We start from the raw sequence: 14,143 nt of genomic DNA on the forward strand, positions 1-14,143 counted from the left end.
TTAATGTCACTTTAGGTTGAATACCTCAAAGATTTATTTTGAGTTAATAAAACAATATTATAAATAGCACTAGCAGTTTTTGTTTTATTTACAGTGGTGAAAATCTCAAAGCAATTTAAAAAGCAAGAAATAATTTGAGTCATACACACACCCATAGGTTTTGACCACTTCAAATTGTGCTTACCTGTTTTTTCACTGAACGACTACTCATGATTTTTTCTACCACTGGACCTTCTGCATCAACAGATTCCTAAAAAATAATGAATGAATCAAAATTTAATGAATCAATCAATCAAAATAGAAAATATTTCGTTTTAAATTGTGGAAGCAAGAAATCATTCCCTTTTGCATCTTCTCCCATACCCTTTAATTCATTCTATTTAAAGTTCTGGTAACAAAGTTAAAGATGAGAAATACAGCCAAAAGGAACAAAAATCTCACTCTGCAAAATGGCAAAAGGAAGATCCGTGTTTATTACTTCATGATTATGAAGTTTAATTACGTGGACTAGCATGAGTCCCTAAAGCCAGTGAGCATTCAGAAACTCCAGCTGCCACAAGAAAATAATCTCTGCATGATATCAGTCAAAAATATGACTTTTCCTCATCTATACCCATGGGGTAAATATACTCATCATTGTGTTACTGAGGCAGCTTTTATCTACAGAGGTCACATAAAGCGCTATATAATGTCTTAACATAGCACAAATTACCAAATAAAAATACAAAACTGCATTTAATATACTTTTCAATGTGTTATCAGTTTGTTAACTAAAGTACAGTAATGGTAAGAAAATTGCTTTTTTCAAAAAAAAAAATCTTTACAATAATCAATCCTACATTACTACCCATATTTTATACAAACTATTTTATCCATCATTTACATTGCACAGAGAATAAAGTATGCCCTGCTGAGTGCTACAAGGCAGTAATTTCATAAAGGGGTTCTTACGGTGCCTAACAGCAGGAGACAGGCTTGAGTGGTTTATTAAAGTCCCAGAAGCTACAGCACTGAATTCTCAGAGGTAAATTCAGCAGCCCTGCATCCTAAGTCTGACTCTTCCTCAATGTAGACCATTAATTCTCCAAAATTATGTCAAATTACATATCACAGGCTTACACAAAAATAAAACAAAGGCTATTTAAAGCTACTGCTAAACAACTATGTTCCCACGGCATGTTAGCCAACATGCGTGTTCCCCAGCTTAAAGTTAAATGATTCAAAAAAAAAAAAAAAAAGTTCAATGATTCCACTGAACTTCTCCAGCTCCAGCCACAAAATGTCCAGCACATCTTTTGTAGTGCATTACGCACCACACGTATCAGGGTGCTGACCTGCTGCTCCGACTGCGAGGTGTTTGAGGGCGAGTCTCTCCCAGCAGCATCTGCATCATCTGCCTCCTCGTCAGAAATCTTGAACTCCAGGTCTTCTGTGTATCGCTTTCTTTTCACCTGCCTGCTGGAGCGTCTCTTCTGAGACAAAAAGCCCAATAAAGAGGGTTTAGAAGGTAATCAATAGCGCTCTTTTAATTTTTCAGAATACATGATATATATTTGTAAAAACAAATTTTAAAGGAAAGGTGATCACTTTAATTCTGTAAGTCACACAAGAGATCATAGTAGCAAGGAAAATAATGGAAATGAGGGAAATTTCCAAGTCAGGTGCTTGGAACAGTCATGTTTCTACCACCTCTGGCTGTGTGGTTTTCAATTGGAAAATGGAAATAAAAACAAATCTTATACCGCCCAGAATTTTGCTCAAAAGTGAAAGCAATGCTGAAGGGGGATAATAAGTATATAAGGGCTCATTAAACTAGTCTATATGTCAAAAAAGTGAAGAATTAGAAGATAATCTGTAAATCATAAAATTCTACATGAATACAGTCATAATACTATACAAAATATTCCTAACATTCAAAGGACCATCTAAATAGCCCAAGATTAAAATAACTTGCATTTTAATCTTGTTCCTAAATGAAACTGTCTGAACATTTTAAAAGAGATGAAGGACTGAGTGGCAGAATTCAAACAAGTAACAATGGAAAATCATTTTCCATTTTAAATTTCTTTACCACGCTGATTAAAATGTAAAAAAAAAAAAAATTTTGAAAAGAGGCCCTCCCTGGTGGTACAACAGGTTAGTTATCCACAACCACTGCAGCGTAAGTGCAATCCCCCGCCAGGGAGGTGACCCATATGGCAGTAGACCTCTCCTGACCCGCCCACTGCTCCCTTCAGCAGTGTATTTCAGTGTATCTGCCTGTTCTGCTCCCTACTCTTCTTTCTGGTGAATGCTGTCAACCCCTGTACCTCTGGCCTGTACCCCAGTGCTTGATCCATAAATAAATAAATAAATCTTTTAAAAAGATAAAATGTAAAAAAAGGAAAAATCAATAGCTAGCATTAGCAGGCTTGTTGGTAAGACAGGTTCTTTTCCATCTCAGTGGTCAAAATAGAACTCCATGCACTTCTGTAGGCCACTGTAGCTATATCAATCAAAATTTAAACATGCCCACCCTTGGTCTAAACAACTGTACTGCTATCAAGCCACATGACATATTTGGGGAATATCAGCAAGATAAACAGCTCAGTAAAACAAAAAGCAAGTCACAAAATAATTTATTTAAAACCCTATATATAAAATTACCAAAAAAAATGGTGTATATACTTGTATCAACATATAAACTCAAGAAAAAGATACTGTGCATTATATTTAGTTCTGTGAATGATTATTTGCTAAAAATTATGTACATGTGCACATTTTCAATAACAAAAAAAATAACAGTTGTTGAAAGATAACAAACTGTCAATACTAAATTCAAGGGAGTAAATAGAACAGGAGGGGTTTTGTACTTTGGTTCATAATAATTCTGTGTTGTTTGACTTTTATAAATAATTTATTAGTTTTGCTAGTTAATTAAAATTGTAAAAAACTTTTCATTGACACGTGTATGTGATAAAATACAAGATAATTCTAAATGACTCAGAAATATTTTAAATCATTCATAAAGTGTAGTAGTATTAGATGTGCTCGCGAAACCCATAGAAAAATTAAAATACTGAAAAACTAGCACATAACTTTTTTCTAATAACTATGAAATAATTTTTTATAAAGGGTCTTACGAGTTGGAAATCTGGGACAACAAAACTGAGGACAAATTCTCCTAAGAAACCTGAGTGAAGGACTCAAGTCAAGGCACTTCCATGACTCTAGTCAACACCAACAAAACTCCCAACAACTTTTCTCAAGGAGTGGGTTGGTGATGTCTACTTTAATAAGACTGTGTTCACCTATCAAAGAAAGATTTAAGGCAGTTCACAATACAGACTAAGGATAACATGACCATCAAATGGGTTGTTGGAGACTCTTTTGAGTTCTTGGTCTTTACACAGTCTCATATAGTCATGGCTGAGAGATACAAAGCACCCTTGCAACATTAAGTATTGGGGCAATATCTTATTCACAGACCTCCTAGTGGCTTAGATAGCACAGAGACATGGGCCAGAGTCATCTCCCCCCACCACAACCCCCCCCCCGACCTCCCCCTTCAAGCCTGCCCAAACAACTAAGTGTGGGTCAAGGTGATGCAGAAGATATCAGAGAGTCTGCATTTGCAAACCTTCCCCATATTACCATGGGCTTGTCTGATCTGGTGAGCCCTGGAGCTGAATGCCCCCATGACCCAGACTCTTACTATGTTATGCTGGGAGAGTTATTGCACGGTAATCTCAATTTCTTGATATGAAGAGTGGGTTGCGTATGGAACTCTCTAATAAAGACTATGAAAAGAACATCTAAGCATTCATTTAATGCATTTAGAATAGTGCACAGAAGACATTAATGCCAAGTGCACTCAGAAATTAAGTCATCTTTAATTAACTCTACCTTTCCAAAGAAATATCAGAAAACAATAAGGCTATAAGTCTTGGCTCCCTTATATAGGTCTGTCTAGCTTACCAAGGCTGATCCTGAATAACGCTTGTTCTTATGCCTACTTTCCCAATCCCTCACTTTTTGAATATCAATTTCAAAAAGATATAAGGCTACTGTGAGCAACAATATTTCAATTTTGTGAAATTTAACATACCTATATTCCATTTGATATAAAAAATTTAAGCTGAGATGGGTTCATCTATATTTTCATCTTAATGGCATTATTGTAAGCGGGAATGTGATGCTTTACCAAGTTTCCATGGGTGGGGTGGGCAAAACTAAACACACTTGGACATGGTCTAAAGAAATCTACTTTACAATGATCCTATTCTAATATTAAAGAAATGTTCCAGTATAAGACAGGGACGTATCTTTTTAAACAGAGATTTACAAACTATAGACATAACATCTATGTAAAATAAGTTTTTACTCATAGAAATGTTGTGATACAATTCTGTGCAATAGTTGAGGCTAGTTAGTAGTGAATGCAGGGTCAATTCACAAGAGTAAACTAAATCAAAAATTCAATAAGAACTTAATTTTCTGAAGTTGCTGAAAATGGCTTCTCTAACTTCTAAATAATTAATCTTAAATTCATTCACTTGGGGTATACTTCCTTTTATGAATTCCTAATATAAAATAAAAATTGTTTACCACATTTCTCTTATGACTTGTTAAACTATTACTATTTGGAAGATTTCCCTCATTAAAATATAATGTAAGAACTGCATTTAAACCATCCTTCAAAATCTTTGAATTGACACTAAAATAAATGTTAACTTGTTCAACTCAGACTGCTTTAGAAAATTACTAAGAGTTGAAATAGGTATTATAAATGTGTTTCCACAATTTCAACAAGGGAGTACTTTATGACACGATTCTGAGTTCATTAAAATTATATGACATTCACTTAAGTATAAACAAATTCATCACAAAACTCAAGAACTTTAACTTAGAGCCTTTCATGCATGCACTACAGGAAGAAACACAATAAACAAGTAGTCAGCATCACTTCCTGTCAGAGACACCAAGAAAGGCCTGCCTTCCGAGTCAGAGCTACTTGTGTGGTTGCTTATATTAGCTATTGAACCCGTAATAGTTAAGCACTAGCCAATAAGAAAGAATGTACCAATGTTCATTTGAATTGCTTAGCATTTTTTTTATAACTGAAATTGAGAAGAAAGCAAACACTTCAGGCTGCATTAATACAGACTTCAAAAAACAGCAGTGGCATTTGTGAAAGAATGACAGAATTTTCTTGACTTGTGTGAATAAATCTTAGTATTGCTCAAATACTACTGTCATAAAGGATTTAGTTTAAGCAAACACAATTCAGGGGGAAACACTCTTGAGCATAAAAATGAAATTCAAAACCACTAAAATACTTAAAAAATTTTCTAAGCAATTTTTAAAAATATATCTATTTATCTTTCCAAAATCTTTTCACTGACGTGTAAAATAAAATTATTACATCAACTCAAAACTGCCAGAGGTGTCACTGTTACAGAAACAAACCAAAACACACTCATTTATACACACACATTCTTTCTTCTCAATCCCTTTCAGGTCCTCTTAGTTTAAGTCATTTTGTGAGGAATAGATATGCAGGAGTTCTACTAAAAGACAGAAAAGCTACCTAAAATTGTTTAGAGTTGTGTATTACAATTTTTTTGCCATTAACCTCAAAGTTAATTGGTAGTAGTATACGTAGAAAGTACTGAGTGTTCACTAAAGACTAGAAAAGTGAAGCAAAGCTTCTGGGGAACGGGTTTCCTGTTCTAGCAGGGCTCCTCATAACTGTTCCTTGACAACTTAAGATGTCATTCACAGAAGTTACATTCCCAGCCATTCCATATTGGCATCCTTCCAGGGACCCTAACAAGGAAATGATTTTTAATGGTTTTTTGTAACGATCCCATACCTCACCCTTCCAGTCACTGAAGGCAATGTGCTTTACTCAAAAGAATCTAAATTCCTAACATTTATTTCAGAGCTAGTTTTGCAACAGATTCCTATTAAATTCTCTAAAAGCCAGGAGAATCTAACACTGGAAAAATGCTGCAGTACTGTTATCCAGAAAATCTCTGATTTGTTCATATGCTATATGTCTCTATCTCAATTCTGACCAAAAAATCAGAAATCTGAAGTCTAGTTATGGATTACAATAACCTTATAAGAATTGACAAGCACCAAACTTTGGAGAAAAATCAGAAATGTAAATGAAGCTTCAAGTGAACCAATACATTAGCAATATAGTAGCACTAGCACATACAGAAATATCAAAGACACATTTACAGAAATACATGAAGATTTTCGATTTTGTCAAGGAGTCAAAGCTAGCACAACTCATAAGTCAAGAGTTTAATTTCACACTGGCTCCTAGCTCACATCACTATAGATATAATGTTCCAGACAACAATAAAGGCATCTTTTTAACAGCTCTATAACAAAGACAGGGAGGTCTAGTGTACTTGATATGCAGATAAAGTTACCCATGCTGAGTATCCAAGGCTCAAGAACAGAATAATGTTATTACCTGAACACCTGGGTCCTCATCTTCTTCAGGAGGAGGAGATGGTGGGGGCGTTTTGTCTAAGTCTGAATTTTCAGAACCTTCTGTTTTTCCCTTGTTGACCTTTTTCTTCAAAGCACTTACTTCTGAATCAGGTTTCTTATTACTAAAATTCAAAGTGCAACACTTAATGTTCATTTTTTAATGAGGCATTCCACATACCCCATGCCTAATATTTCCCATGTTAATTATCTCAAAAAGTATCAAGAACAACTGATAAAGCAATATATAGTTATATGGCACTATCCATGAATTTTTCCTGGTAAAATATCTACTGATGACCTTTAGCACATATCTGACCTAATTAAAAAACAAATTGCATGAAGAAACTCCTAATGCTATATTTAATACATTTGTTCATCTAGACAATGCAAAATTCCCATTGATATAACAAATCATGATGAAAAATCAGGTTAAGAAGTACTTTTGCCCTCAAGTTTTTAAGATACAGATTATGTTTTTTTTTAACTGTCAAGGAAACTAGAATATAATTATCATTTCTTTGTGTCTCACAAAGTTTTCAATACTCCCATTTAAATCCTTTTCTTTTGATCAGTGCTACTAGCTATCCCTTTTCCTAACATCCAGTTATGTTTTTATCCAACTTAAAACATTTTAGGATACAACAACATGGATGGCAAAGTCTTATTCAATTTGATTTTTTTTTAGGTATTATGCATTTTTTATGTTAGTCACAATTGCCCTTTACTTAAATTAGATTTCTAAAATACAAAAATACAGCAAAGCAACCCCAATAATTAAAGTACATGCCTTAAAGTATGTTTTTATCAAACATTAATAAAATTTGAATGTCACACAAGTCAGGATATGAATGAATTCTATGAAAAAAATAAGTTTTCAAATTTAAGTCTACTATCAACTTTAGAATCTTTGACATTCTCTTTGAGTGTATACTGAGTGCTACTTCCCATTTCAATTTTAAAACCATTCCCAAGGTTTTCTAATATTATTTATTAACCAACAATTAAAGTAATTCAACCTCAATAATTACTTCTTACTCCTTCCAGAGAACTCTTTCTAAAATTCTAATAAATTTTAAAAGCAAACGATATTTTTAAAACATTTACAAAGTTTATTTACTGAACTTTATAAATCCCCAGAAGGAAGGCTATCAGAATGCATTAAACACCATTTTCCTTTTATCCTCAGCTGCTACAAAAAGGAAAGGAAACCCAGGTTGTCCACATGCTATTTTATTTAAGTGAAGCAGGTGTCATGTGAAATATTTCAAAAGTATGTTAATATTATAAAGTATCCACCACACACTAAAATGTATTTTTGCAATGAATAAATAAAATCTAGATCATCTTAAATAAACATTAATCTTAAACTAGTTATTTTGAAATACTCAGGGCTTGTTTTTATTTTATTTTATTAACATTTTAACATAGTAAATAGCCACATAGGAAAACAACTTTCAACAAATTGGTATTATAGCAAATGACAGTCAGGCTTAAAGAGTTGTTTTATTTATTTATTTTTTTAAAGGCAGTGTCCTAAAAGCTTTAAGTCCCTGAAAGATCCACAGAAAACATAATATTTTTTAAATTAAAAAAAAAAAAATCCATACAACAGCTCCTCATCCAACTGTCCTAGTGTTTATGCTACACATGGACAGAAGTCTCCCCTACTATGAGGCTCCATTTCCAGCATTTATTTCCGCTCTAACTGCCACAAATTATACAATACTACAGCTGAACGCTGGGCCCCTTTCCTTTCATCTGCACGCCAAGAGCAATCAGATTACCCTGGTAACCAGCGGTCACATGACCAGCACCTGCTCTTTTGGCTGGATGCCACTGACTAAAGCCATCTGCTTCCCTCAATCAGCTTTCAAACATTCTCAACACCTGCGCTGCAGTGTTTTGTGGTTTCTTTTATCAAATCAGTGCAAAACTGCTTCCAAAACTTTACATATTTCTCAAATTTGTTTAAATCAGAGGTAGGCCTGTCACAGAGTTGAACCACTGCCAGGTAAAGGAAGTTGGCAGCTAGTGCTTTTCACGGTGACCTCTCTGCACCAGAGCAAAGGACACGATTTAATTTAGTGGGGTTGCTGTGCCCTGTGTGAACTATCCTATAGGAGTGAAAGGCTTGCTGTCTTGAATCCCACTAGAGCCCAGGTCTGATGAAATATCAATTTGCTGAAGGAGAGAAGTGTTAATGATTTTCCACCTGCCCTTCCCAAGAATTAACTGTATGGAATTTCTGAGACTGCTAAAAGTCAGACAGGACCCATTCCAAATGTAAAGACATAAAACCTTTAGTCAAGAGAATAACTAACCCCAGATCTGATTACTGTAAGATTTCTAAACTCATTAGACCTTGCACTATTACTATTGTTCAGAGCCACCTAAGCATTTCCATGCTAACATCTCATGACACCAATATACAAATAAAAAACATGCCAAGTCATAAAATCTTCAATGTCACAATGTCAACCCAAAGACATCACAATCAAGGTCATGATAAAGTTACTTAAATTGCCTTTACTACCATTTTGCAACAAGTTAATGGATTTTGAACTAAGGGTTACATTAAAACAGGTTTGCCCCCCAAAAAGACACTTAGAATTTTCCTTTAACAAATGAGGTTAATACAGAATGGTAATTAACAGCATTGAATTGAGTCAGATAGACCTTAGTTCAAAGTCTAAATGCCTGTGTCCATTATAACCTAGCTCTCTGTGTCCCTGGACAAGCCAATCTCCCTGAGCCTCTGATTCCTCATCAATAAAAAGAGTTAATTAAATTTTTTCCTGAGATTTGAGATGAGGTTTAAGTAAGATACTGGATGAAAACCTTGGCAGAGTCTGGCACAAATGATCAACATTCACACACATCTGGAAGGCAAGTAGCTAGGAATGTATTCTGGGAATTCTGCAAACATACTCTCTAGCTGTGGCTCAGAACCACTTGTACTGAACCAACTGTAGAGACATATAGCTAGAACACCCACGCGCATACACACTTCATCTAAGCAACCCAAATTGAAGGGATATTCCTTATTAGCATTCCTCAATACCAGTTAAAAGAACAAACAAGCAAATAACCCTTCAGGCCACTCTTCTTCCCAGCCCCACTATAATTGGCTTTAGTTCAGATACTTATCATTTCCCACCTTGACCATTACAAGTGCCTCATCACCCTCACATCACATGGTCAGAGTTATTACTACCAACTACTGGAGAAGACACATAATCTACATGCACAGTCATTATTTAAATCTGTAACTGCAAGGCTTATCTCCCACAATGGCAAAGCCAAAACATCCAGAAAGCCACTCCTCTTACAAAATATAATCTGGAAAGCTTAAATTCACAAACGGAGCAGCAGCTCCTGTAGTAGTGAAGAGAATGTTATTAATAAGAAACATCCCTTAACTGACACTCCAATATGAAAGTGAGTTGCCTGGCACAGAAAAATAATCTCAATGTACCTCCAAAGATTGAAGCGAGCACCTCCAATGGTCGCAGTAATGGCTACCCACAGGTTTGGACAATGCCACCCTCTGCACAGAGACCAACGCATTAGTAAGGATCGCAAAGAAAAACAGGTGTATGTTCAGAAACACTTTCCAATTCGAGACCCGAATGGCTCTAGCACAGAAGAAATCACATCTTCTCTAACTCATCTCCTGAACCTGCTTTGCCTCCTAAATCCCCTAACTTAGTAACATGGTAGTGCCACTAAAACATCACCCACGTGGCCCTCCTGGTGGCGCAGCGGGTTAAAACACATCACTGAGAATCTAAAGCCGCTTTCGCATGAGTTCGATTCCCGCCTGCCCCAGAGGTGACCACATGGTGTGGCAGACCTCTCCTGACCTGCCCGCTGCTCCCTTCAGCAGTGTACTTCATTGATCTGCCTGTTCTGTTCCCCACTCTGTCTCTGGTGAAGCCTCTCACCACCCTGTACCCCAGTTCTGTATGCACAAAATGAATAAATCTTAAAAAAAAAAAAAAAAAACATCACCCACAAAACCATCCTCCACATGTCCCCGGAGTAACCAGCTAAAATGCAAGTCTGACTGGATCACTCTTCCATTTAAAGTTCAACCCCAAATATGTACTTGTCTGAGGCTCTCAGTATTGAGATACAAGACCTCTCAAGTTTTTACAAATGGCAACATTAACTCCACTTCCCCCACACCTTAAGCCCTTCACCCATATGCTGCAGGCATAGAGAAAAGCACACACCTACCTCTCCCCAACATCTACCCACCAAAGTACTCATCTCTAAGACTCAACTTGGACATTACTCAACGCAGGGTAGCATTTTCTGATCACCACGGCTCTGGTTGAGTAAGACTTCCTCCACCTAGCCACAACATTATGAGTACCACTCAATGGATATTTAAAATAAAGAAAATTCAGTGGTAACATTACTGTGATGTATTAAAACCAAAGTTGTGTGTGTATGTGTCTGTCTTTATCTATCTTTTCCCAACTACCCTATCTGATCAAGAAGAAGAGAAACTATGTCTCATTATTTTTGTATTCCTAGTACAGTCAACAACATGTAAATGGTTAGTTGATCTACTTAAGTGAACAATGAAAGTGATAGTGAACAACAACACACGTTGTTGCTTTATGCCTTACTATATGCCAGACACTACTGTAAGTCCTTTTCTCATTAACTTAAGAAAATCCCATGTAGATTCTTTGTGATGAAATACCCATGAAGTTCAATAAAATGGTGCCAAAAGGGTAGTACCAAAATATAGTGAAACTTAATGACTTTTCAAAACCAGTATATCTAGATACTTCCCCTCACTACTAACAAAGTTCTTTCATTTCCTGATTTTTATCTCATATCATCGCTGGTGCAACCTAGATGTAGAGTTCACTGCTTTGAAGCTAGCCAAACCCTTCTAATGCTGAAAAGAGTTCATTTTTCTGATGATGCTATTGGCAACTTGAAAGGTCACTGTCCCTCCACCAACTTTACTTACATTTCACACTGCTGGGCAATCAGACCTGCTCACAGTACAGAGCTAGGTGATGTTTAGGTCACCTCTAAAGTTCTGATTATCTCGCCTGTGATCAAAGCACGTACCACCTTGATAAGAACTCTAGAATCACGCATTAGGAGAACCCACACTTTGTACTCAGAGTACTGAGAGGAATATCTGTCATATGAGGAACAGCCTAAGGGGTCTACTCTTAAGGAAGAATTTGTGTTCAGCTTACAATTATAAAGGTCCACAATGATGGGCTAAGAGATGGGGTTGGGTGAATGCATAGAGCTGAGATGTAGCATATGGATAACTATTTTTGGTGAGAAAGAGGGCATGCTCTTTAAACAAAGCTCAAAACCAGGAGCCAGAACTTACTATAACATCAGCTAGCTGCCCTGATTAATTACAAAACAGAATGCACCAATGTGATGAGAATATGGCTCGTTAAAAAAGATATCTGGATAATGGGATGGAGTTCTTGACCAAACAGATCCCTCAGCTGGAAAAAGTTAGAAAAAATTCTCATCACACTGGGGAAAGTCAACCTTCGGGTTTTGGGCATGAAGATTGATCAGGGTTGTTTGCAGGGGTGCAAGCCAAAATGTCACCCAATAATCTTTTAGAAGAACAAAAGATACTGAAACATACTTACTTTATATGCTCAAAAGGCTTTTTAATAAAGAGATGAACCTAATGAATAAGAAGTAAGAGAGACGTCCATGGCATATGATGTTTGTGGCATACTGCAATTCAAGAAGACTGAGGCTGCCATAATAAGAGACACTTATTAATAAGCTGTAAGGGTCAAGGCTCTAAGCTAATAGAGAGATGACGATACAGCCTCTCAACCTAAGAATGTAGGCTTTCTTCTAAGCCCTATTTTTAAACAATGAAAAAAATTTTTAAAGTGGTAAACCAAAAAAGATGACAAGTATTCAAATCTAAAAGGATTAAGGCAGCACAAATGTTTATACATTATAAAGTAAAATAAATCCAACAAAATTAAATAAAAAAAAACTAAATAAAGTCTCAAGGCTAAAATGTACTTATCAGCTAAACTAAAATGTAATGAGATGCCTATGACAGGATAAACTAATAAGGAAAGTGTCAAATAAATTGCAGGAAAGACAACAAACACAAACGTCAACATCTTCACACAAAGGCAAACATGGGTCCCTAAGTGAAGGGTGCAGGGGTGCTCAGCAGACTGCCCATGTTTGATGCCCCACTAGCCAACCTCAGGCAGTGAGCATCTGAGCAGGCTGGGGACTGGAGCAAGACCTTTGCCCCAACCCCTTCCTTCCTGTCTGCCCCCAGACACTGTCACTCTTTGGGAGATCTAAAATGCCCAGCCTGGCACTCGATGCTTCACTCTAAGCAGGGCACTTGCCACATTCAATTTCTAAACACCACTCCTCTAGTGGAAAAAAAAGAATCAAAGAGAGAAGAGAAAGAGGGCAAGGAAAGGATTCAATTTCACTTCTGAACAGCAAACATGATTTCAATGGCATTTTGGAAACTCTGAAAGTCATTGAGTACAATACCTCTAAGATAAATAATCTTAAATAGTTCTTACAGCATCAAGTACTCCTTAAGTACATTAAATATGTTAATTTTCAGGAAAAGGAAAGAAAGATACAGAAACCTAGTTTGCTTTCATTTAAAATGTTCCTTCAACATGCCTCTCCTTTACATTTTATGATCAAACTTTCCAAGATGAGGAATCTGAGGGTTAAAGAAGTTACATGCTTCAGCCCAAGAAGTGCTAGGATTTCCAAATGGAAGTTCTAGGACGGAAGCCGGAACCATTTTGATTCCAGGTCCCCTTTTTAGTCCTGAACTTACCCAGCACCTACCTCCAAAATGGAGAACTATCTCTTAAGGAGTCTAGGGCTTTACTGGTCTTTTGGGGTACCTTAAATCTGCTACATGGGCTTATCACTGAGTAGTCTTCCAATAAAATCAGAACCTTGTCCTGAGGATAACTACAGTGTTGAACATTTTTATAAAGAAGAATACTGGGCCCTTCCTGGTGGCACAGCGGGTTAAAGCACAGCACTGAGAAGCTTAAGCCACTTCAGCATGAGTTCGATCCACGCCCCAGAGGTGATCCGAATAGCGTGGCAGACCTCTCCTGCCCCGCCCGCTGCTCCCCTCAGCTGTGTCCTTTGTCAGTCAGCCTGTTCTGCTCCCCACTCTGTCTCTGGTGAATCCTCTCAACACCCCTGCACCTCTGGCCTGTACCCCAGTTCTGTATGCAAAAATAAATAAATCTGTAAAAAAAAAAAGAAAAAAAGAAGAATGCTGTAAAATTACAGAGAAAGTTGGGTCAAAAGTTCCCCTAAAAGAGCTAAATCTGCTTTTAATAATGAGTATGTCCTAGAGGTTAAAAAAAGACTCATCATGCGGTCAATCACCCTAATTGACAATCTAAAGGTTATTGAGTTTATGGACTGAATGAAGACCTGCCAGAAGTAACTTGGAAAAGAGATTTAGCCAGCTAACATGTTACCTGACCGCAGGAGCTGAACTAAACATTAGCTGCTTTAGTTATACGGCACCACATGGCGCAGTAATGTAATACAAAGAACTAAATGATTAAGACATTACAAAATTACTGCAGAAGTGTGCCCTTCAGTAGGGCAAATATTTGGTTGC

General features: G+C 36.6%; 1 protein-coding gene across 1 annotated transcript in view; it reads right to left on the bottom strand.

Annotated features, from left to right (window-relative positions):
• Positions 1 to 14,143, bottom strand: part of CHD7 (chromodomain helicase DNA binding protein 7) — a 127,113-nt gene that overhangs the window by 65,957 nt on the left and 47,013 nt on the right. Inside the window, exons 3-5 of the mRNA XM_004679850.2 lie at positions 6,470 to 6,611; positions 1,335 to 1,472; positions 185 to 250 (exon numbers count right to left, since the gene is read on the bottom strand). Of these exons, the coding sequence (XP_004679907.1) occupies positions 185 to 250; positions 1,335 to 1,472; positions 6,470 to 6,611 (346 nt within the window). The remainder of the gene's footprint in view (positions 1 to 184; positions 251 to 1,334; positions 1,473 to 6,469; positions 6,612 to 14,143) is intronic.

The sequence above is a fragment of the Condylura cristata genome, unplaced genomic scaffold (genome assembly GCF_000260355.1).
Source record: "Condylura cristata isolate star-nosed mole 26May11 unplaced genomic scaffold, ConCri1.0 scaffold00009, whole genome shotgun sequence".
Classification (NCBI taxonomy): domain Eukaryota; kingdom Metazoa; phylum Chordata; class Mammalia; order Eulipotyphla; family Talpidae; genus Condylura; species Condylura cristata.